The following is a 23,924-nucleotide window of genomic DNA, read 5'->3' on the forward strand; positions in this document are numbered from 1 at the left end:
CAGAGACTTTCTTTAGATTTATGATAACATTCAAATCAGGATTTGAATAAAAACCGTACGATAGAAGTGAGTTTAAATAAGTGCCATAAGATAATCGGTCTTCTGAGAGGCAAGCTTAAATTAAACAAAGCAGAGACTTTGCCACACTCAGTTGTGGGCCAGCGATTGCCCAAATAATTCACTGATTCTTTTTAACATCTTATGTCACAGCACTAATGTCCACTGTACAGGCCAATGTCTGCTGAGCTGAGGGGATGACAGGCAGGGCTGTTTATCTCTCAGATAATGAGAGATCTCTGGGGAGCTGTGCTGTATGGGGACCAGGGTGTTAATCCGTGTCCTTCCCAGCTTGGACTCCCTCTGCAACTGGCTTAAACTCAAAGAAAGCACCTTATACTTACACAAAGTCTGCCTTTCCCTGCACAGGCTGGCCAACGACAACCCATTAAAGCAACTCGCCCCAGCCTCAGTGCTGTTCTCAACCTACAGGGAGCTGTGTTATAACTCTACGTTTAGGAGATGGAGCCACTACAGCACAGGGTTCAAAGTAGTGGTCGTTGATATGATAAAAACATGATCTCACAATACTTAAAGGTATTTTCATTTTTATATTATATATATATATATATATATATATATATATATATATATATATATATATACATACACATACACACACACACACACACACACACACACACACAATATTCTGACTCACTAGCACTAGCAAAGGCACTAGCAAAAACAACCATCAATAAACTATGAACAGAATGACTTTTATTATAATTTTTAATGTTGCATATACGGCACTGCACTTAATCCAGTTATACAGGACTAACTATGCCCTCTTTGTAATAAAATATGCAGTGTGTCAAGGTTCTTTAAGTGCTAACAACAACCACAGTGCACTCAGAAAAGCATACTGTTTATCACAATGGCAACAAAATAAGATCATATTGCCAGCATGTAGTTCACAGCACAGAGTAGTGGGTATAATGATATTGATACAGTATCAAAAATGAACATTTACAACATTCAAAAATACATGGAAATATGAAAAAGTCTCTGTGATATGGTCCTCTGTCTCTTCTGAGGGTCTCTCATTTGCCACTGTTAATGATTAAAACTAGGCATCTTGTTAGAGCCTTATCAGACCACAAAGTTACCCTAAACCCACCCCCTCACCCAATAATAGAAACATATTTGTATACTATATTACTTAGTTATTGTTTTCCTATTTATTTTATTTTGAATAATGTATTAACAAAATATAGTGCAGTCTTATAAAACACATTTCTAAAACTACCATTTTATTTGTATATGGCTTTGCCTTTTCGGCCCCACTGCACTTTGGTTTGCTCACCACTATTCCAGAGGTTGTAAAGTGAGGTGATTAGTGCTGTTAGTGGGCTGGCAAAGCTAAACCTGTACATCAATTTATCGTTACACCCCTACAGCATAGCATTCTGCCCTCCCTGTCCTGTCCATCACTCATACTTGTCTGTTCCCTGGCCTTTCATCTGACTCAGACTGTCTGTTATCCTAGAAGACACAATGGAGCTGGCCGGGCAATCCTGAGAGCAAACACGCACAGCCATCTTCTGGCCTTTGTTGGGACTAGAGGATTCTCCCCTTTAAAGGTCCAGCTCCAAAGCCACATTGATAGGGGCTGGGAGCAGGACTGGACCCCCTGTCTCCCACACAATGAAGATTGTCTAGCTGAATACAATGTCTGTCTTCTCCTCCTCTAGCACAGGCAAACTGCGGGAACTGCCAAGTCTTCACCCTCTTCCCCCAGAGCATTTTGCTCCAAGTGCTATCCAGAGTCTCATGTGTGCATGCAAGATGACACACACACACACACACACGTACACAGAGTCAAAAACATACACAGGATCCTTGAAGTAGACGGATGTCTCCTCTATCTGTAACAGGATACAGCTTCCCAAACCAGAAAGACCAGTTTATGAGCCAAATGTATTTATACAGTATCTTCCATCAAGCTTCAACTGACTGACAGATAAACCACAGATATACAGTTTATCGTACATCGCTCCTGCGTTTATTGACAGAAAAGCTAGGCATGTGGGAGTCCATCACAGCTCACCACACCCATTCTAGACAAGAACTGCATGATTCTGTTGTAGAGATACAGCAGTCTTAAATAAGCACTGGGCTGCATCAGGGGCCAAAACAATCTGACATTAGGCGGTGGTGAAATGTCTGTGGTCAATACCTCAGGAGTTTCCAGCACCCCAGCACAAAGCAATAATAAAAATCCCTGCCCCTCAAATGGACAGACAGTCCACAGAAGAATACGAGGGGCACTGCAAAACACTCTTAAAAATAAATAATCTCAGAAAGGAATATTTTAGCAATGACATACAAAATCTTTGGCTCCCAATAGAATCTCTTGGTGACAGAACCATTTTTGTAAATGAGATATGTGAGGTTTAAAGAACCTCCATCATTGTTTAAAGCTTCAATACCAATTAAACTCAAACCAAGAACCATTCAGAAACCTTCAATTTCAAGAGTGGAGGTGAGAGGTCTACGACATCTTCAAATGGGCTTCATACTTTCAAATTTGAAAATACTTTCAAATGAATATCATGGAAATGATCAGCCTCGTCTATTCTGGATGTGTTTCCTATCAGTCCAAAGCACACAATGCATATGAGAACTAGTTTTAGCATTTATTATCTGTTCCTAGACTGGAGTGCTGAGCTAGCTCAATAAATGTTTCCTGCCTGCTTTAATAAGGGGCATAGTGATGATGGGAGGTACCATGAAGGGCTCTTTATTAAGAAGTTAAAATGGAGAGCACTCTACGAGCTGACTCTTTCAGGAGTGAGAGAGTGGGAGAAACAGAGAGAGGGAATGAGAATATATGTGAGAGTGAGAGAGAGAGAAAGAATGAGAGAGAGAATGAGAGAGAGAGAGAGAGAGAGAGAGAGAGAGAGAGAGAGAGAGAGAGAGAGAGAGAGAGAGAGAGAGAGAGAGAGAGAGAGAGAGAGTGCAAGAGAGAGTGAACAAACAAAAAACCCAGAATAAAAGAAAGAGCAAGCAAGTGTAATAGAGAAAGGGAAGTCACAGGTATATGTAACTTTATTTCCACTGGGAGGATTGTTTGAGAGACGTGTATTTATAAAAAAACTACACACTGTGATGTGAATAAGACTTTATATAAACGTATAATATTTTATGTTTCTTTTATAAAAATTACAATAGCATTAAAGGCCAACCTTGTTTGGGTAATTCAGGCTTAGTCTAGCTGTTATCGCACGGTTTGTTGGGTGGAATTACATTAAGTCTCTAAAATCAGTCTGACTTTGTGAAGTAAGTATGCTGCAAGCTGAATATTTGCCTTGTGTCTGTGCAATGTGAGGTGAGATGGTCCACCTGTGATACCTGCATATGGATTGGAGCTCCGCCTCGAGTTTGTGATTGAGCTCCACAGCCATATCCCGCTCTCTCTGGGTAGCCTGCAACTCCACCTGGATCTACACACAGAACAGCAGTACACTATTTAAAAAGCCCATGTCTTACATTTTTCCAGTAACCAATTTCTTTCTCTACAGGCTCTACAGTACTTATGACATTAATGTGAAAATATGTACCAGAAACATCATTCATTCATCATTCATTTTTAAATGACCGTTTTCCAACACTTATCACTCAGTATTAAGTAACCTGTTTAATTACTGTGCCTTTAATTAGTGATGGTAGTAATTAGTGAGATAATCTTGAACATCTGAATTAATTTGGAATTTGCATTTGAAGAAAGTTCCTAAAACTTTCACGTTCTCTACATCAGCACATTCAGGATTTAGCTCTCTCTAATCTAAATGGCTTGTGCTTCTGTTGCTAATGCATACAATAATACTGATTACATGAGTCTTATTCTTGTGTACATCTGATGACACACTGAAATTAACAGCTGGAAATTAAAGCTTTATATTTTTGTTCATGTTTTAATGTTTTTTTTTTTTTTTATCAACACCATTTGGCAAAGTGTATGGTAATGAGAGAAGACGAGAGAGGGAGATATTTACTGTTCAACTTGTTTGGACCCTTTTTTGGCCCTAATGAGGTTTCACTTTTTTAGTCAAGATTATTATTTTACTTCTTACTTGTACGTGGTTCAATGTCTAGGTATGTCAAGAGTTCAAACTGAACATAATTCTGCTCTCACCTGAGCTCTTAGTTTGCACCGAATTAACAAACATTCTTTCTAAATGAAAATAAGTTAACACATGCTCTACAGGGAACAAACTTATATAGATATAAATAAATAAAATAAAAATATTTTATGCTAATTTTACTGCACAATTTCTATTGATTTGCTAAGTTTGGCATATTGGAAAAAAACAGGAAGAAATATAATGTGTCATAACTTGCACAGCATTTTGTCCCCATCAATATGTCAAATTCACCATATAAACAGTCATTGTGCATAAAAATGTGCACAAGTGTGTTCTCTACAGATAATGTGTTTGTTATAAGTATATAACTTATTTTCACTATTACACATAAAAAAAATTGTATACAACTGTGTATTTGGAAAACAAATAGTCAATACGAAGACATGACCGGTTATCATGGTTTATATATGATAACATATACTGCTGATCACCAATACCAGGTCCAAAGCATAACTGAATGTTATTGTATATACATTAAGACTTATCAAATAAGACAATTATGGCAAATAAGGGCAATTGTCTGACTGATAATAGCTACCATTCCATGTTTATGGATGCGTAATTTGATTACACTCTTATCTCAACAGCCAATTTTAACAGCTTACTGTGGCAGGACACTCCTTCCCCAAACACACACACACACACACACAAACACACACACACACACACACAGTCTCTCAGTCATTTTTTTTGCCTCATACACGGTGAGGAACTCACTCCAAGGGGGATCCAATTCACTCCATTGTCTTCCCACTCAGCACCTACTCAGAGGCAGCATGCTGGGTGACTAGAACCCGATGTGTTGCAGGCAAGGGTGGGTAAACACTGTCCCAAGCCTTTCTGTGCTTAAACCTGACCAGCAGTAAAGCTTCTGCTAATGACCAGCCGTTGAAACAGATCTATTGTTGATGTTAGCCTCTCAACAGCTGGGAGAGGACATGCAGACAATGGAGGTCTTCTAAACAAACACAACAACCTGGCCTACTGTAAAAGCCCGCAATCAATTCACTAACCCTACATTGTGAAGAAGAGATAGGTAGTAAAAAAAGAGAGAGGAAGGAGATACATAAGATAGAGTAGGGTAAAGGGGGAGTGTGATCACAGTTACCACTGATAATATACCTTTGGTCACAAATACAGATCGGTGTTGCTTTGGGGGAAGTGTTGGAATCATGTTGTATTTTTATGGCTTTTATGTGGCTGGAGCTATACGGTGTTTTTTTTTTTGTTTGTTCTGTGGGTTTTTTTTTTTAAACAGAGGTTAGATTTAAATCTAAAGGCTGCCCATGCGGTTATCTTTACAAATGAAGGACTGTACCTCCTACTATTTGGACCCCAAGGTCCACTTTTTATGTAGGTTTACATACTTAAAACATTCATAATTAATGTTTACATGACTTTTGCCAAGCTATTTTTGTCTCTTAGACTTGACAGGCTGATTTCGTTACTACGCTTTTAGACGTATTTGAATTAGTTCCGCTCTCACTGGCTGCTGTGTGTTTCACTTAATTCAAAAAGGAATCCAAACTGAAACAATCATAACTCCACCGTGAATATCAAACACAAAACTAGCTTGTTCTTGCAGTTTCAGTTTCATATATGCTATCACACTGTTTTGAAAAGTTGATATGAGCCACAGTTCTTTGCCACATTCTTTCTGAAAAGCAAAAAAAAACAAAAAAAACAATTAGATTCACCTTCTGTGCAAACACAACTCAGTTTGTTTTCTTTCCACTCAGATGCACAGCAAAGGAGGCAAAAGCAGGCATGGCTACTGTATGGTGACTGCTATAAACACCTTCGCCCTAAGTGCATGCAGCTTCCGCTGGTGCAGCCCAATCATTCTAATTACTGGAGTGCAGGTCTCGCAAGTCAAAGAGAACATCAAAAAGAGGCTAACCTCTAAAGTCAATATGTACTTTTCTCCAACAGGGAGCAGAGCTAGACTTCAAAGCCTGATTCTTTTAATCATATGTATTTTATCAGCTTTCATTATAATATTATCCAAATGAGGTCCATCGAGTAGCGTATTAACCTGGAGAGATTAAGCTGTGGAAAAGACAGTGGCTGCCTCGACCTTTAGGAGAGGGTGCTGTGTAGGGCAGTGCTGGGCTGAGCGGCGGCAGGCTGTCAGAGCGTGGCCTTTCTGCCCCAGTGGGGAGAGACAGCAGTGACACACACACATATACTACCAGCAGTGATGTACTCTGCCCTGCACCTGTTTATGAACAAACCAAGAGGAGCACTGATTCAATGTGCATTCACTTTTCTGTGACTGAAGGTTCTGACTCCATTTTACTCTGAAGTGATTCAAATATAGGAATGAGCTGTTGAATGTAGCATTAAAATATATTAAAAATAAATACTCTCAATTACTCAATCACCTGATACAAACATACAACACAAGGGCCTCTGAGAGCCCAGACATAGTGAAGGTGTCCTACAACAGAGCTGTCAACTAGGGCTGTGCACGGATAATTAGTTAACCAGGTATCTGTGTACAAATACTCACATTACTCTTTGGCTAACCGTCACACGGAGACCAACACTTCTATGATCATGCAACACCAAACTTGCCCCCAGCATTTCAACCAGCTCATTTATGTAACACTGAACATTCTATACAATTGCGTGGTCCTATAAAAGCAAGACACAGACCTAAGGAAAAGTCAGTAATGCTGTTCACTGTTCCAGCTTAAACATGTAAGATGATGTCTGATGTCTACTTTAAAATTATAGCCATTTTATTTACTATTCAATAGGACCATTGAACCTGCATGAGTTTTTATACGGAACATTGATTGATTATGGTATAATAGCAGCATATATCTAATAAAACAAGCTTTCTTTTGGGATTATTTTACCGTGCTATATCCTGCATGTATTTCTCACCCTATAATGCATACTTAAAAAAAACATTTTTAAATGAAACCTTCTCAACACCATCACAGGACAAACTCGGGCATCAGGCACCATAGTTGTAAGCATTTCATGTAATAGTTTCCTGTGATCTAGCTTTTACAAAATGTCTCATTCCTATGACCGCAGTGAAAATTCTGATTGTTGGTTTCTCTAAAATGGAGTATTTCACATCAGACCACATGGCTTTGTTTACATCTAACATTTAGTTATGAAGAATTTTTGAAAAATCAGTGGAATCACTGAAACTTTCTTTTGGGTTTTTTTTTTTTTTTTTTAAACACACCTAGTTGTTCATAAGAGTGTGATTTTCTCCTCCCTGAAGTTAAGCAAATATCTGTTTGTTAACTCTTACGGACACTTGAATATAAGTGCAAATATGTCAACTGCACTCACTAACACAGCTTGATGAGCTTACAGAGCAGCAGAAAGCACAAGACAGAACTCCTATATGAAGACCACAGTGAGGGTCACTGAAATGTTAGGAGAACTTCATGAACACGGTCATCTTTTACTGCCTTCTGTCAACAGTGCTTTAAAATTTGCAGTGAAAACAGCAGACAACAAAAATGCCCCATTAAAAGCAAGAACATGTACTATTTTTCTACCATGATGAAAAGCTTTCATGGTTAAACTCAATTACTCCAAAAAAAAAATCTCATCTTAAAAATTGCCTTCGCTAATAATTGCTAATAAATCACAGATTAGTTGTCAATTTTCATGATTATAGTGAATATTTTAAAACCTGCTGCTGCTCTCTGGTACAGAAATAAACAGACCCTGATGGACACACCCGGTTACACTTCCTCCATAGTATTTTTACAGTTGTATGCAAAAGTTTGAAGACCCCAGGTCAAATCACGTTTTGTTGATTTTCTAAGAGAATAGTAAGTTAATACATCCTCTACAGAGAACACATTTTTGCACAATTATGTGGAAATTATGAGGAAAAAAATAAAACATACAATGTACTCTGTAGAAAGATCTCCCCAATACATTAAACTCCACAAATAAATAGAAACTGTACACTAAAATGTATGTCATATTCAAGTCTGTTCTCTGTAGAGGATGTGTTTATTTACTTTTACTTAAAAGTCAACAATACATATTATTTTACCAGCGGTATCCACACACTTCATACGACTGCATATGTAAGTTTTTATAAAAGCTTCCTATCTCATCCTTCTCTAATACAGTATTTCACATCTTTAAAAACTATGCATGGCTTGTTATTGTTCAATTAAGTCTATTTTTACTGTTAAGTTTAAAATCATAATCAGTAGATTACTCATTTACAGCTCAAATATGATCAACCCGATTGTAATTTGTACGTTCATGTGTATTTCGGAGAAAAGTCCAGTTCAGAAGGGCGGGTGGTTGGGTTTGGAGGGGTTAGAGGAAGCAGCAATAATGATTTAGTGCGTTAGTGGCTTGGGAACAGGGGCAGGCTTGTGTGATCACCGTGTGGCCGTCAGTGCTCAGAGAGAAAAGCTGCAGAGCAAACACAGGTGGTTCAGGGCTAGGGCAAGAGCCCTCAACAACAGCCTGCTTCAACTGACCTCTACAGCCTAACCCCATCCTCAACCCCCACACCAGCACTCCAGCCCAGGCATTTAGAGCACCCTGAAATGGCTGCTGAACAGGTTCTTTCTCAGAGCTCAGGTGAGGTAGAGATGGGCTGTAGAGATAAGACGGGGAAAAGCCCGGCTTTCTGATCACATCTCGCACAAAAAGAGACTTCCACACTCATACTGGGATAGTGCTCTGCTTACTTTGTGAGCTATGGTATAATATATACACCAAATTTGATGCTTTCCTTTATCAGTGGCGTCTGTCCAATTTCATACATTTTTCCTCCATGATTAAAAAATACCAGTTAACTTTCTCAGTCTCAAAAATATGAGTGGCAGTTAAAAGCCTAGCAATTAATTTTCTCCCTGAATAAATCTCTAAAAGCTTATGTGCTCCAAGTTTGATATAAAGATTTGGAAATGAGCCTTTTGTACAACACTTTTACTCTATTCATTTTTCCCCTACAGCTTTACTGCGATTTCTTTAAAGTAAAATGTCAGTCGATAAATGGAAGTCCTGTTCATTTTTAAATTGTTTTGTGGATATGTTCCCAGCACTGTTGAGTAATTTTTCAACAGCTGTTCCCATTTCATTTTAAATTAAAAACCCCACTCTGTAATCCCAGGAGTCAATCTGTAATTAAGGGGATTTATAGAAAAAAACCAAGCGCTACATTAATAACAAAATTTAATATATTTCCTAATAAGCCATCAGTCAAACCATCTTAATTGTAGAACAGAAAATGCTGGAAGTCTCTGGAAGGCTTTGACAGGAAACCTAAACTGGACTATGTTTCAGATTACCAGCTTTATGTGTATTATATACATACGTTTTAACAGTAAAACATGAGCCCTAGATTGATCATTCAAAACAAATATGCAATGTTTCTACTCTGCACTACTACATTATCGTAGAAGTATTAATTTCAGTTTTATCACTTTTATAGATTATTTATTGGTGGAAGCAAGACAATCTAAAAATGCAACATTTGTGAGCAAATACAGGATGATTACTCTGCATGAAAAACTATGGAAGTGTCTTACTCATGTGTACAATAATTATTTAAGTTATTCCATTTATTTGCAGTCAAAACATCCTCTGAGTACAAGTTATTAACATTTCAGCACAAGGGGAGATAGCAAAAAAACATTTAAAAAAGCAGAAAAAAACAAAAATATACGGAAGCATCAACAACTTAATGTAATATACATTTTCAGCAATTAGTGTCTCCAACTTTTGCCATAATTACATCTTCCATCACTTTCAGGAGGCTTGCTTTCAGTCTTGCAAAGAAAATCTGCAGGACTATTTTTCCACACCTCCAAATTTCATCAAGTTGGTTGTATTTTCTACTTCTCTCATTCCAAATAATTCTAAACACAGTCAATGATGTTGAGGTCTGGACTGTGGGGCGGCCCATTGCGCTGACCAGCTTCTTTGATTGATTTACAAAATTTATTTCCCTTAGGCGGCATGGTGGCACGGTGGGTAGCGCTGTCGCCTCACAGCAAGGAGGGCCTGGGTTCGATTTCCCCGGTCCTCTCTGTGTGGAGTTTGCATGTTCTCCCCGTGTCTGCGTGGGTTTCCTCCCACAATCCAAAGACATGCAGTCAGGCCAATTGGACATGCTAAATTGCCCCTGGGTGTGAGTGTGTGAGTGACTGTCTGTGTCTGTCTGTCTGCCCTGCGATGGACTGGCGACCTGTCCAGGGTGTATCCTGCCTTCCGCCCGATGACCGCTGGGATAGGTTCCAGCACCCCCCCGCGACCCTGAGGGAGAAGCGGCTTAGAAAATGGATGGATGGATGGATGGATGGATGGATGGATGGATGGATGGATGGATATTTCCTTTTGTGTATTTTTTTTTCCATCAATAACAGCTTCTTTACAGCTGCACATCCTTTCAAACCTATAGTAATGAGTCATCTTCTCAGAGTGGATTTTTGTAGAAGCAGGAGTGGAGCTTGATTTATTCTTCTCTCCCAAAGACAAAAGCTTTGGTGGTCTACCAGGCCTCGCATGGTTGTTAGGAGTCCCACAGTCACACAGCCAGTCAACTCCACTTTTGGGAACTCCTGTTTTTTCATTTTTTTTCTTTGTCTTTGCCTTTCTTAATGTAAGTGTATTATCCAACTATATCTAATTTCTTCAGAAATATCTCACAAAAAATGAATAACTTGTACATAATGGCTGTTTGGAGTGGAAATTAAATAAATCATGCAGTGGTCTCTGATTTGTGCACAGTACTGTACCTTTAAAAACTATTTTTAACCAATATTTATGATTGTTTAGAGGTTATTCACACCTCACAATGTGATTTATAATCCAGCAACTTACTGTATACTTGAATTAGTATTGTGTATATTATGAAAATTCAACGTTTTGCCACACCAGGTCTGTCTGAGATCACTGAGGACTGTTCAGAAGAACATGGTAAACAGATGCATCATATAATGTGTGTATGTTTTAAGGGGTTAGTGTGAAATTGGTCTGTGTGTGGTAGTAGTGGTCCAGGTCATGGCCCTGACTCAGCTCTCTGACTGAAGTGTCCTCCTCTCTCTCTCTCTGAGAGTGTGTTTACTTAGCTCTATCTAATGACAGTCCTTTTACAGCACTCTGCATTAAACTCAAGGGCTCCGGCTGCATCAGATAAAAACAGCAAATCAAACAGGCTTGTGTTTGCCCTGCTCCTCCCCAACAGGCCTGAGACGAAGCATTGCGGCCCGATGACCGCCCATGTCATCTTCAGACCATGTGTAACACAGCCTCACGCCATCACCCCGCTACCGCTAATCACTGCAGGTCTGCCTTCGAGTTAACAGCAGTTAATAAATGATAGGGTTGATTGGTTAATGGGCTGATGATTGAGGGGGGCAGCGTTTAGGGGGAGAATATGGGTTACGGGGGACCACCTTTAAAGGCAGAGCTTTAGGCAAACAGTCTTACTGCACTTGTGTTAGAAGTGCACTGTATCCTGCACACACTGCATGTATGGGGACACCAAGCCTTCTTTAAATTAACATGTTTTTTGTTTTTTTTTTTTGTTTTTTTTTCTTATTGAAAGAAGGAAAATCACCTGCTGTGTGTTTTACCATCTTTTTTTACACTTCAGCTTCATTTTCAAGAAAGAGTCTTCTTTGCTATAAAGAGTAAATTCTGCCTAAATAGCCATTCTTTTTCATTGTTTTCCTTTGCAACTATTGTTAAAAGCACATAAAAGAAAATGCTTTATACTAAAAGTAATAAACAGCCAAAATGATTGAGTCCTGATGAGCACTGACATCACAAGAGAATAAAATGCGCAGAGCTTCTGGTATTATTCCCAAAGAAGTACAGTCACAAATATTTGCATGTATATTACTGTTGTTTCTCAAAATAAACATAAATAGTATTTTTTTTTGTTATGGGAAACATGTTTATCTGAATTTAAAACTTTATGAGGAGCTAGGTATCCCTAGTGCATGTAAGGAAAGGACTAATCTCAGGGATATTGACATCAAACCTTTGGGGCAAAAGAGTTTCAATATGTGCTTCCACTACTAGTCAGGAAAAGTGTGAAATCATTATTTAGGAAAAACCTGCTCTTCATATCAAGGGAGACACATTCGTAAGCATTGGTTATTGGTGTTATTACCTTGCGCACCCGTTCCTGATTGTTTGGAGTGGTCAGCTGGCGGATGCTGTTGGTCTGGCTAGGCTCTCTGGACTGAAGAAGCTCCTGTTCCAAGCGCTTGCACTGTGGAGAAGCAGAACAAGTGTGAGGCAGGTAGCACTTTAAAGCAAGTACGACATAATTGCCTAATCGCCAGTATTTTAGCTGGTCCCAATTTTTCACTATAGTTGTTAGTTGTTGAATGTGAAGTGGGTGCAAATTCATCCATTACGGATCTTACAAGAATGATAAAAGTTGTAAAAGCTGGATCAAGGGATTCCGATCCATTGCAGCCAAACTGCCAGCGGTGATGCTGAGTGGGCAAAAATTGTAAAAGCTGACTTTGTGCTAGCTGACCTTTAGAGGGGAGCAGTGAGTATTGTTTGTTTATTTGAGCTTGAAACATTTCTGTGATCAGTTGCGAGCTCTGATAAATTGAAAATCAAAGTAATTAATCAGCCTATTTGGTCACTTTAGGTTTGTTCTTTAAAGGGCTCATATATCAGGAGGAAAAAATTATCTTGTTTTAATTTTAACCTTTATTTCAATTGAAGGGTTTAGCAAAAAAAAAACTGATACATTTTCAGAACATACCATTTGCATCCTATCTATATGCAAAATCAGCTCATTCTGAATTCATTGTTTTGTGATGTCATATACCTACCTACTAAACCAACAGCCATTTAGCCTATTCAACGCTAAAGTTATAAGGAGTGTTTCAGCTCTGACTGCTTTTTGAAATTTTTCCCCCAATATATTAAACTCTGCTAATAAGCTGGAATGGTGCACTAAAATTTGCAGAAGTTTGTTTCCTGTAGAGGATGCATTGATGCGTTGACCGTTTTGGTATACAAAACCACAGAAACACCGTAAGTGGACCTTAGGGAAAAGAGTACAATACAAGAGAAATGTAGGATATGGGCCAGAGTGGCATTCATTCAGAAAAAAGACAAACATTTAAGAATCATTTAAATGTTAAGAAATTATCATCTAAGATGTCATGAACGGATCTAGCAAAATGTCTTTCCAACATTCTCTTTCTCTCATTCCTGCCTCCCCAGCATTGCATCATCAACCTCCCTCTGCATTTCCCTGCATCACTGTTTGTCTCTTTCTTTGTCTCTCATTCACTCTGATGCTCCTTTCTGGTATGATAATCCACCTATACATGTATATGTAAACAAAGAAAATCAAAAGGTCAGTGATTCTCAAAGAAAAACTCTCCCGTATGAAGGTCTACAACAAATCTGGCCCTTTTTTCAGTTGTGTGTTTTTTGTGTAGTATAAATAAACTATGCACAGTGTATACAGATTACGCTCTTCATTATTATTTAACACACAGAGTTGAACTAATATTTACAGTGTGGCTTGCAGACTGGCTAAGAACCTGTTGCAGTGAAACAGTGTGTAACTATAGTTGTTCTATGAGAGGTGAAATCTCAGCAGGATACTAGCCCTCAAACTCAGTTGTTATTACATTTACGGTAAAAGCACACACTGCTGATATTACTCTCTGTCTGTAATCCTTGGAGGAGCAGATTCATTTGTGATGTATTTCAGAATAAAATAAAAGTCTTTACTATGTGGGAATGCACACAATTCTATGTCGGAGCTGGAAAAAGCTATATGGCTCATACCTAAAGAGAAGCACTAGAAAGACAGGCAGTGGAAGCTACATCATGATAGTAATGATATAAGAACAGTGAGAGACAGCGCAGTTGTCTAAACTTGGTACCATCATCTATTCACACAGCTCAGTCTCTACTCCCTCATTTCTTCCACAGCTATAGGATGGAAGGTGGCACTGACAGATGGACGCAGCAACAGACAGACAGACAGTATAAACAGTGCAATGCGAAAGGCCCTATGCTGAGTATTATTGTAAGCCGGGTTGTTTTAGACCAGTCCATATGTGCTCTTCTCCATGCGCACATTCCAAGACCGAAGGACACTTACCAGGAATGTAAACCATCCTCACTGCCTGACAAGTCCCAATGTTTCAACATCCAGCTGCCTCAAAGCCCGGTGTCCGCGCAAACAAGCCGCTCAGCCTTCGAGCTCACTCCCGGCCTTTTCCTCTGCAGACTAAAATAATACTGCCACCGGCCAGACAAAACACACAGCTCCTCTTTAGTGTCAGCCTGAGTTATGGCTCCCGGGCAACAGATGTTTTTTGGGAGGGAAACGTATTTAAATCAGAATGCACCTCTGTTCTGATGCAAAGGCCTGTCCCTGCTGCTTATGGCCCAAAAATAGCCCCAGTCAAAAGGAAATGTGGCGTACTAACAGACACATTAACCTAGTTATGCTCTTTAATTCACCACCGTATACAGGGTGTCAGTCAAAACGGAAATTCTACCCAATTAGACAATTACAGTCAGTATAAAGAGTTTAAAGACACGTATTTCCCCGTTCAGGGAGAGGAAGAATCCACCAAATGAAATCTCAACGACAATCTCAATGACAATCAGGCTGGCCTAAATCATCTAGAGGGGCGACTTCATTTCCTCTCTCACTTTAACATCAGCACTCTATCAAGATCAGAAGAAATTCAATAAACGCGTGAGACGCGGGGACATAACGAAGCGGATCTTATTCTCCACGTTCGCTGCGAGAAGAGGAAGGAAGAGTGAATAAGATTTATTTCTCCCAACACTTATCCAGCTTTTCATATTCCAGCAGGCCAGAGGGATGTGGCGGCCCTCTGCCTGCTGCCGCCGGCTAATCCCTGCGAGATGAAGAGAGGGATGGGAGAAGCGGCAGGGGAGGGAGAAATCCTCAAGGATAGAGAGAGGACCCATCTCTGCCTCGGAAGGATTAGGCCGGCGTTTGCAACATACTTCTGAAATTGCCCCATAGATGGGTTTTTGCCCTCACTGAAAAATCAGGGCACCATTTCGTGGGGATCTGAGGCAGGAAGGGGGATTGCAGCAATATAGTGCTGGGGTTTGGTTCGAGTTAGGTAGGTTACACCTGGCCTTGCGTGTGTATGAAGAGGTTGACACCAGTTATCACACTCTACCAAATTTTCCCACCCTGGTTGAGACAATATACTATGATTCATTTTATTACGTTCACTTGTTTTAAAAAAAAAATGGAAGAGAATCTAAAGATTCTGAGACTCAGATTTGCTGTTTAGCATTAGCATCATTTTCAGTTTTTCTTTTCTTCTACTATTTGAAATTGCCAGTTACCTGTACATTGCATGTACGTTTCATGACAAATGGGCTGAATGAAAGAGGTTCTACATTACTTGGAAACATAAACATACAGTACTGTGCAGATGCCAGAGACCACCCTTTTTTTCTAACAAAAATTGGCCATTAAGTACAAGTTGCTCATTTTTCAAGAGATCTTTCTAAGGTGATTAAATATAAGATAATACACTTGCATAAGGAAGGGGAAAGTCAAAGGAAAATAAGCGAAAAACAGGATTTTCCAAAATGACTAAAAGATGATGAGGAAATGGGACTCCTAATAACTGTGCAACCACCAAAACTGTCATCATGAGATAAACAGCACTTAGATTCCATCTTGGAAAATCAAAGAAAATCAAGCTCTGCTCTTGCTTCAGATGTGAAAAATCTGTCCTTCCTTCCACTGTAAGGTGACAACTCAATGCTATGAGTCTGAAAGAATGTGTACTTTTTAAGAAGCCGTTACTGAGTAAAGGAAATAGACCAAAAAAAAAAAGAAAAAGAAAAATGTGCAGTAGAAGCCTGAAACTGCACATTAACACAAAAGGCTTTGCCACTACAGTGATGATATGCATGCATTTGAAGGTATGAATATATTCAGTAATATTAATTTATTTATCACTCCAGTGCAACTGTGAGATAGATGAGTAAACCAAAAAGCAAACATATGCTGTAGTGTTGAGATGTGGTTATGTCATGCTAAAAGACTGGAGATGAGGAACTGGCCTATAAATTTGGTTCAGAATGCTGAAGCCTGAGTTTAGGCTGTCTAAGAACCAAGTAATTGAACTGCTGAGATTTCTTACATGCTAGACTCTCCACTCATCCATATGTGAGTTTCCACACAGAGAGTTGGGCATTTTTGAAAAAAGAGCAAGCCTTTATTCCGTGGAGGTGCAGCAGCAGCACAGCAAGCATTCCATGTAGCTGCATTTGTTCAGCATACACTCAGTCTGTTGTGTTGCCTTTCTTCTCCACATGTCTTACGCCTGCCTTTCTGTCCTGTTGGGCAGAACCGGAAAGAATCCAGGCAAGTCACCCACAGAGAATGCTGCAGAAAGGATCCCAATCATAAATATTCGTGCAAATCCAGACCCAGAAATATCAGAGCGGAGGAAAATAGTTTAGACCTCAGCCTGTGACCACCTACATGGTAGGATTTCTGACCATGTTTAGGGTTCTTTTTTCCTGTTTGAAGTGTCATTATGATTTGACACACCTAATAAATTCCTGCCATTTAAAATGCTGCATTTAATGACTTCCCAATTAGACTGTTCGTGCTGCACTGATACTCTATTGTGGCTGTAGTAGCCATAATTTAGGAAAATAATATAATAGTGCTAATCAGTGTTTTGTTTTTTATAAACAACTATAGAATCCCATATTTAAAGTGCAATTTCACTTATTTTTCCAAATTTCTGCAGAATTTAATCAAGCAATCAATTCTTTACAGTAGTGGTGATAGGAACCAGGAGTTGTGATGTCCACAATGCAAATACCGTAATTTCATTTTACAATAGAAATGAGCAGTGAACTTTAATGTCTTCTGGGGTTTTAGACATAATATTAATAATGGTAAAATAGTGGTAAACCTGAAAAGCATTTTGCCTTACAATGTCCTGTATGTATCTCTCCACCCTGAATGTACTTTATTTTATACATTGTAAGGTCAAGATCTCATCAGAACTATCAGAAAGCAATGTCTCAGACATCAGACTGTGTATTCATTATCCTTTCAAGCAATACCATTCTGTGAAGTTGCTTTAAGATGGATTAAACTTGTCAAACATCTGGTTCCTCTCACCATCGCTGTGAAAAAAACATTTCTCTAGAATGATGTATTTTGTAGTAAACCACTCTGAACTACTTTATCTACTACATCACCTTTTAATTTAATTACGCAGAAATCTTTTTAAAAAATCGGTGGAATTCCCCTTTAAGGTCTGTAATCTGTGTCTTCAAATATCTAATCACAATTTGTCCACCAGTCCAATAGTGTGTACCAGATAAAGATGCAAGTGATTATTCCAACAATGAAATGGACTTTAATATGACATCATTATGCAATACAGCCAATATTTATCAACAGAGAAATCTGAGCAAATACACTGGCCCACACTTGAACTCTATGATGAAGTAAAATATCTGGATGTCAATATTTGGCAACCTGCTTGTTTGTTTTCATTTGATTGAAATATGTGTGTAGGAATGGTATATCAAATATTTGAGGTTATGCAGCAATATTTGTCACTACATGTGAATTAGGTAGTTGGTGTGTTGATTCTTAAATCAGGGTTGGCTCAGTGAATAAACAGATGTATGTGGTTTAATAGGCTGATAATCAAATGCTTCTTGCAGAGGAGTTAAAACACAGGAAAAAAAGAGAGATAGTCAATATTTAGAGAGATGTATTGGATGTATTTCAGTGGTTTAAAGGTTTCTGGCTCTTGACACCACAAATGTGTGTCAAGTGTTTAGAACCTGTGCGTGTGTGTTAAAACTGACCCTTAGCTAAGTGCATGTGTGTGTATGCTGGGGTGGTGCTACTAGTTCCTACCCTGGTTAAGGCACTGTCTCTCTCCTCGATGACAGTTTTCATCTCCTCAGAGGTGATTTTGGAGCGGCGCTCTCTGGCCTTCTGAATGCGCTCCATGATGGCCATACCACTTCGCTCAATACTCAGAGCAGAATCCGCACTGCTCACCCTGTTCAGCAACTCCTCCAAGTCCTCTCACACACACACACACACACACTTGTTTTTATACCTTGTCAGGATGTGGTGTTATAGATGCACTCTTAAAATAAAAGTTCCAAAAAAAGGGTTCTTGGGAAATATGGTAGAAGATCTATCTCTGGTTTCTTAAAAAATTCTTTCAAAAGGTTCAAAATCCATTGAGTCAAGTCAAGTCAAGAACCATTGAGTGTACAGGGTGAGTCAAAAGTCACCATTTTGTTTTATTGTATTTTTTATTATCGACTTTTATCTCTGGGGTCATCTCGAACAAATTGTGTATGCTGAGAAAATCGGCAACAAACACCACCTTCAGCACCGCATTGTGGAGGCTTGTGATAGCATTTCTCCAGAGATTCTCAAGCAGGTTCATAACGATTGGATCCTGCACCTTCAGCTCTGTGTTCAACACCAGGGACAGCACACTGAACATGTCAAATAGCTGTGCATCACAGGCAACGTTCCCAGTTGTTGTTGCAACCTTTTGTGTTGATAACTTTTGAACCACAGGAGATATTGCAAATCTGATTGTGGCAATCTATTTCTGAGACAATTCTGGTCTTCTTTGATATGCTACATAACCACCTTCCCATTGGAAAAACTTGCCCTTGATCCAATATGGCGGCTTTCAAGATGGTGGCCATGTTCCGGACATAGCCTAAAAGATAGGCCCCTTCACCCATTACTTGCTAGGGCATTCAGATGTCATTTTCCCTTATATTTCTGAAATAAAATGGTGTCCTGTGACTTTTGACTCACCCTGTATATATACAGTACTGAACAAAAGCCAGAGACTCAATGCATTTCATTTCCAAAGAAAGCAAATTATTTAATTTCCAGTCAAAACGGACATTACACAGAGTCTTGACAACTACATACAATACAAAACTTCCAGTATTTAGTGGGTCTACCCTTTACCACTATTACAGATTTCATGTTTTTCCAGGAGACTTGCTTTTAGTTTTTCAAAGAAATCTAATAGATTATTTTTTACACCTCCAAAATTCAGTCTTAGAAGTTTGTATTTGCTGTCTTTTGTCTATTTCCCTTTCACATAAACAGCTTCCTGACAGATACACATCCTGGTTTTAAGATTGGAAAGATGGAAGAGTTAAAGTGACAGTAAGTGCAAGAAAACAAAGAGTGGACAAATTAAACAATTAGAGATAAATGTTGGAGACGTTGAAAACTGAATGAAACTTGAAAAATGAATTAAACTTGGCCATTTTGACTGGAGATTAAGTAAATGAAAGACAGGTCACTGTTTATCTTTGATATCTGAGAAAATGCTGAAGCCATTAAGGAGCACCAAGCATGCATTTGTTTAAAAAAAAACCAAAAAAAAAAAACAAAAAAAAAAAACAAAAAAAATTAACCAGGTGTGTTGCTGCTCAAATACTGGGGAGCATCAACATGTCAGGAAAAAACCCAACTATATTCTTATACTCAACATACTAACTTGAAAGAAAAAAATGTTTTGATTTATGGTATTCAAGCTCATCAGACTTCTTCAAAATATATCATTCTTTTAGACAAATGAGACATAAAAATTAGGTTGTGGTGCAGAAATTAAACCAGCTATTCTTCATTTTTGGGATCTCCAGGTTGGGCAGAATGGGAAAGCACAGATCATGTTTATTCTGTGCTAACAATCGTTTGATTCATCACTTGATTCTTGTTAAAAGGTCTGTCATGTCTGACTTCAAACAAGAATTTCACTTAACAAATTTGATATCAGCTTTCTAAGAGGCTCTCACAATCCTTTGTTTCCAAAGGTCGTTTTCTCATATAAGACAGCTTCACAAAAACTGTACACAGAAAAATTGTAAGACCACATGAAATTCTCTAAAGGGCTTACCATGTCACTTTCCTCTGGGTTAATATTCTCCAGCCTGGAGAGGGAAAGAGAGAGCGGGAGGGAGAGCGGGAGGGAGGGAGTGACAGAGTGAGACAAAGAGAGAAATGAAATTTAGTGAGCTTCCATCAGTTTCCTTTCCTCCACTTGGCAAAATGAGATCACTTCCCAAAGCCAGTAATTGCATTCTGTTGGTTTTTCGCTGTGGAGCAGAAGACACTCCAGCATATTAAAAGTGCCACCAGAACTCAGTATTATTCCACAAGAATGTCCATTCTGCACCGACAGTGAACTGTTAAGATATTAATGTTTACTACTCTATATGACTACTGGGATCAATTGTTCATATGTGCAGAAAAGAAGGGCTGAACTGTTTGGACCATGCAAGCACAGAGCCTTTTTATGGAGGTAAAGACACCTTTAATGGAGGCCAGTGCTCACTGAATTATGGGTATATCAGCCTTTAAAATATCTCTGAGCTCCTGGTATTCTTATTCGCCAGAGGAAAAACACTTGGTAGGTTGCAATTCCACACTAGGTAATATCAACAACTGCATCACTTTACATTAGGAATTTGTAATGCACTTAAGGGAGAATTCCACCAAATTTTAAACATGTCTGTATTCAATGTAATTCAACGGTTAAGTTATAAACAATGCCATTCAGAGCACAAAATTGTTCAGAAACCTTTTCTTTCTTTTCAATGTTGCTAATAGGAACCAGAGGTTGCAATGTTGCAAATACAGCCATTTTATTCACTGTTCAAATCGACCAGTTGACATACACATGCCATCCAAGTTGTGTAATGCTGATAGAGGTAAAGAGAAAGGTTCTCTTTAGGTACCATTTTGCACCCTGTATATACTTCTCTGCCATGAAAGAATTTTGAAAAATACATTTTAGGTCAAAATCTTGTCACTAGCCTAAACAACTGACTGGGCAAGATTCTCTAAACTAAAGCATTTCACATTCAAACTTTAATCACACCTGAATGATTGCATTATAGAGAAATGCGGAATAATCAGTACTTCAACTTACCACAAGAATCTCTTACGTATTCATGAACTAACATGTCATTTTATCACTCAAGTAAGCTTCATGATCATCTTATTCACTTTCAGGAGCTGATAAATTGCCTGATATACTGCAGAAATACCCCTGGCTGTGTGTCCCTCTCCTTTGAGAGGGAGTCTGATTGTTCCAGGCTCTCTGGCAGAAAAAACAACAACTTCTCATCTCATTTACAAAGGCATTACATGGATCACCTCCCATTATAAAGGTACATACTCATTCTCACACTGGACCCAGGGGTGACCTCTGAAAATAAGGGTTTAGAACACGCTCTCCCATTCCGCCCAAAGATAATGGGATTCTACGTATCAATTACCATTTCTAGAGGGAGGCTGAGATGGGCACTGCAATACATCTAAGAGAAGAACGCATTTTCATAATTAGATTTTCAAGCGATCTGGCATTCACTGGAATCGTGGAAAATGCATTTCATGCCTCTCAATAACTGCAGCTCAGTTGACTTGAGTAATTATCAATAAATTATGAGTGAGAATGAAATATTAAATAAGGTTCACCATGATTCATTCAGAACAGAACACAGATTAAAAAATGAAATTAAAGAAAACTTTCATTAGGCATGTATCATTGTGTGTGTGTGTTTATATGAATATATGTATGTGTGCCTGTTCAATGCATTAAGCTGTATTCCCCAAAGTAAAATTGTAATTACTTCTCAAACTGCACAGAGACATATTGATTGTCGTCCCTCGCAGGTGTACAGAGGGGCTTTCGCCTTTAAATGGTCCCACTACTTAAGAACAGCATTTTCACCCCATAACTACCTGCATCCAGCATTACCAGCAAACAAAACAAACAGGAAAAGAAGATCACATTAATTAGGGCAGTTGAGGCAGGGTGTTAATGGTAAATATCTGCTGAGCTGAAGGACTTGATTGATTTCCTATGCACTGCAACTCTTTTGACTGACAAGCCAGTACTAGGGCTGGGGACTCTTATGAAATGTCACACCTCTCTGATATATTTCCAAACCAGTCGATATTGGATTTTTCCCTCCTCACCCTTATCGCCCCCAAGTCCATTCATCCAGTTTGTCCTGCAACGGCAGGAACAAAGCAGCCTCCTGCATCGCTGGTGAGTAAACCCACACCCTAGGTGCAGTTCACAAAGCCTTAAAACACCACTGCAAAAGGCCTGAAGATGTTAGGGTGGTTTGCAATAGCAGGTTGAAAGGAGAGGTATAATGAAAAACATCTCGTTTAGCATTTCACAGAAACTCTGGAACCTTCACTCTCTCCTCATTCACACTTTTATTCACTTTCATTAAAGTTTAAATCAGTGATTACACAGGACAATAAGTAATTAAATAATTTCTGTATTATAACCTTAGATCATATCTACTCTACACCTACTGCATAGCTCTTAAGTACACTGTAATGGGGCACTGAAAGTTCAACACATTCACATCAGCTGATAAAGCACTAATCGACAAACAGCCATTCAGTATAAATCACTGGATATTTGGACCACTGCCAGGAGTCTGAACAGACCCCAGCTAGCACTGGAAATTTAAGAAGATTACAGCCTAATCTAACATTTTGCTACCAAAACTGATGGTAAGAACCTAAATATTCAGATAATTTGCGATATTGGTTGATATGATTGTATATGGTTAAAAAAAATGAAACACACTTGGACTGTTCTAGTTACTCCTTACTGCCTAATATAAATGTCAGCTGACTTAACTATATGAGCTGGATGAGCCCAGCACCGGGCCCAAAAAAAAACAAAATAAAGCTTGTTTGAATCTGCCACCAGAGGAGTTACATGGATCACATGCATGACAAGTACAACAAGTAGAAGAGCTTTCTGTGTGCTACTGTTTTTCTATCACCGTATAAAAGATGCCCAAAGCATGCACGAGACGCACTTAGTGAATTATCTACTGTGGATATATCTTCATCAGTATAATGTTGATTTTGCATTTGAGACCTAAACATTAAGACAAACCTTTTCGACCCTGTCAGTATGATGTTAATACGTAAAGACGTATGACAAGGTCCAAAAAACTGCAAATCGTTGCCTCTGACTTCTGACTATTAATTTATTATTTTAGGTGTTACAGGGTGAGACGCAGCAGCACACAGGAATATGAGTGTTTTTTCCTTCTCCCCACTAAGGAATGCTAATTATGTCCATTTTAACAAAAATGAATGCAGCTTTAATCAAAGTAATTGATTAACATGCAAGTGATATTTCTATTGATGCATTTTCTTGGGTAAAATGGTAGCTGGTAAGAAAAACTAAGTAACATGTCACTAAACCAACCAAACAAAGAAATAAAAGCAACAACAGCACTACAGTCAGAGTAGATAAAATGGCAGAAATGGTCAAGTCTTTATGTCTGCCTTCAAGGATCAAATTTCTAAACCGCAAATAAACAAAAGAAAATCTAAACAATATAAATATTGCAGTACTATGCCGGGGACAGAGCTTTTTTTGTATTTATTGTTTTTCTTGTTGTTTCTGTTAATTAGCCCAACCCCCCACCATCAGTTCTCTTCACATACAGATATCATCATGTTAATATTAGATTTGGATGCATTTTACATGGGTTTATTTCAAACATGATAGCTTTTTGTGTCACGTTCACCAGCTCAGCCTTTATTTCTGAAACAGAGATTATAAATATCAGTGCTTTACCTGTGGCATTTTTGCCTATTCCAATAAATCTGCGTAACCTCAATGTCAGACAATTTTATCA

General features: G+C 38.7%; 1 protein-coding gene across 5 annotated transcripts in view; it reads right to left on the reverse strand.

The window, feature by feature from the left end:
* The window catches only part of mipol1 (mirror-image polydactyly 1), a 59,129-nt gene that overhangs the window by 9,218 nt on the left and 25,987 nt on the right, over window positions 1-23,924 (reverse strand). For all 5 annotated transcript variants that reach the window (XM_037542241.1, XM_037542242.1, XM_017699818.2 and 2 more), the window contains 4 exons: window positions 20,135-20,168; window positions 18,103-18,273; window positions 12,331-12,432; window positions 3,412-3,503 (listed from right to left, as the gene is read on the reverse strand). In XM_037542241.1, coding sequence (XP_037398138.1) covers window positions 3,412-3,503; window positions 12,331-12,432; window positions 18,103-18,273; window positions 20,135-20,168 — 399 coding nt within the window. The remainder of the gene's footprint in view (window positions 1-3,411; window positions 3,504-12,330; window positions 12,433-18,102; window positions 18,274-20,134; window positions 20,169-23,924) is intronic.

Source organism: Pygocentrus nattereri, chromosome 10 (genome assembly GCF_015220715.1).
Source record: "Pygocentrus nattereri isolate fPygNat1 chromosome 10, fPygNat1.pri, whole genome shotgun sequence".
In the NCBI taxonomy this organism is placed as follows: domain Eukaryota; kingdom Metazoa; phylum Chordata; class Actinopteri; order Characiformes; family Serrasalmidae; genus Pygocentrus; species Pygocentrus nattereri.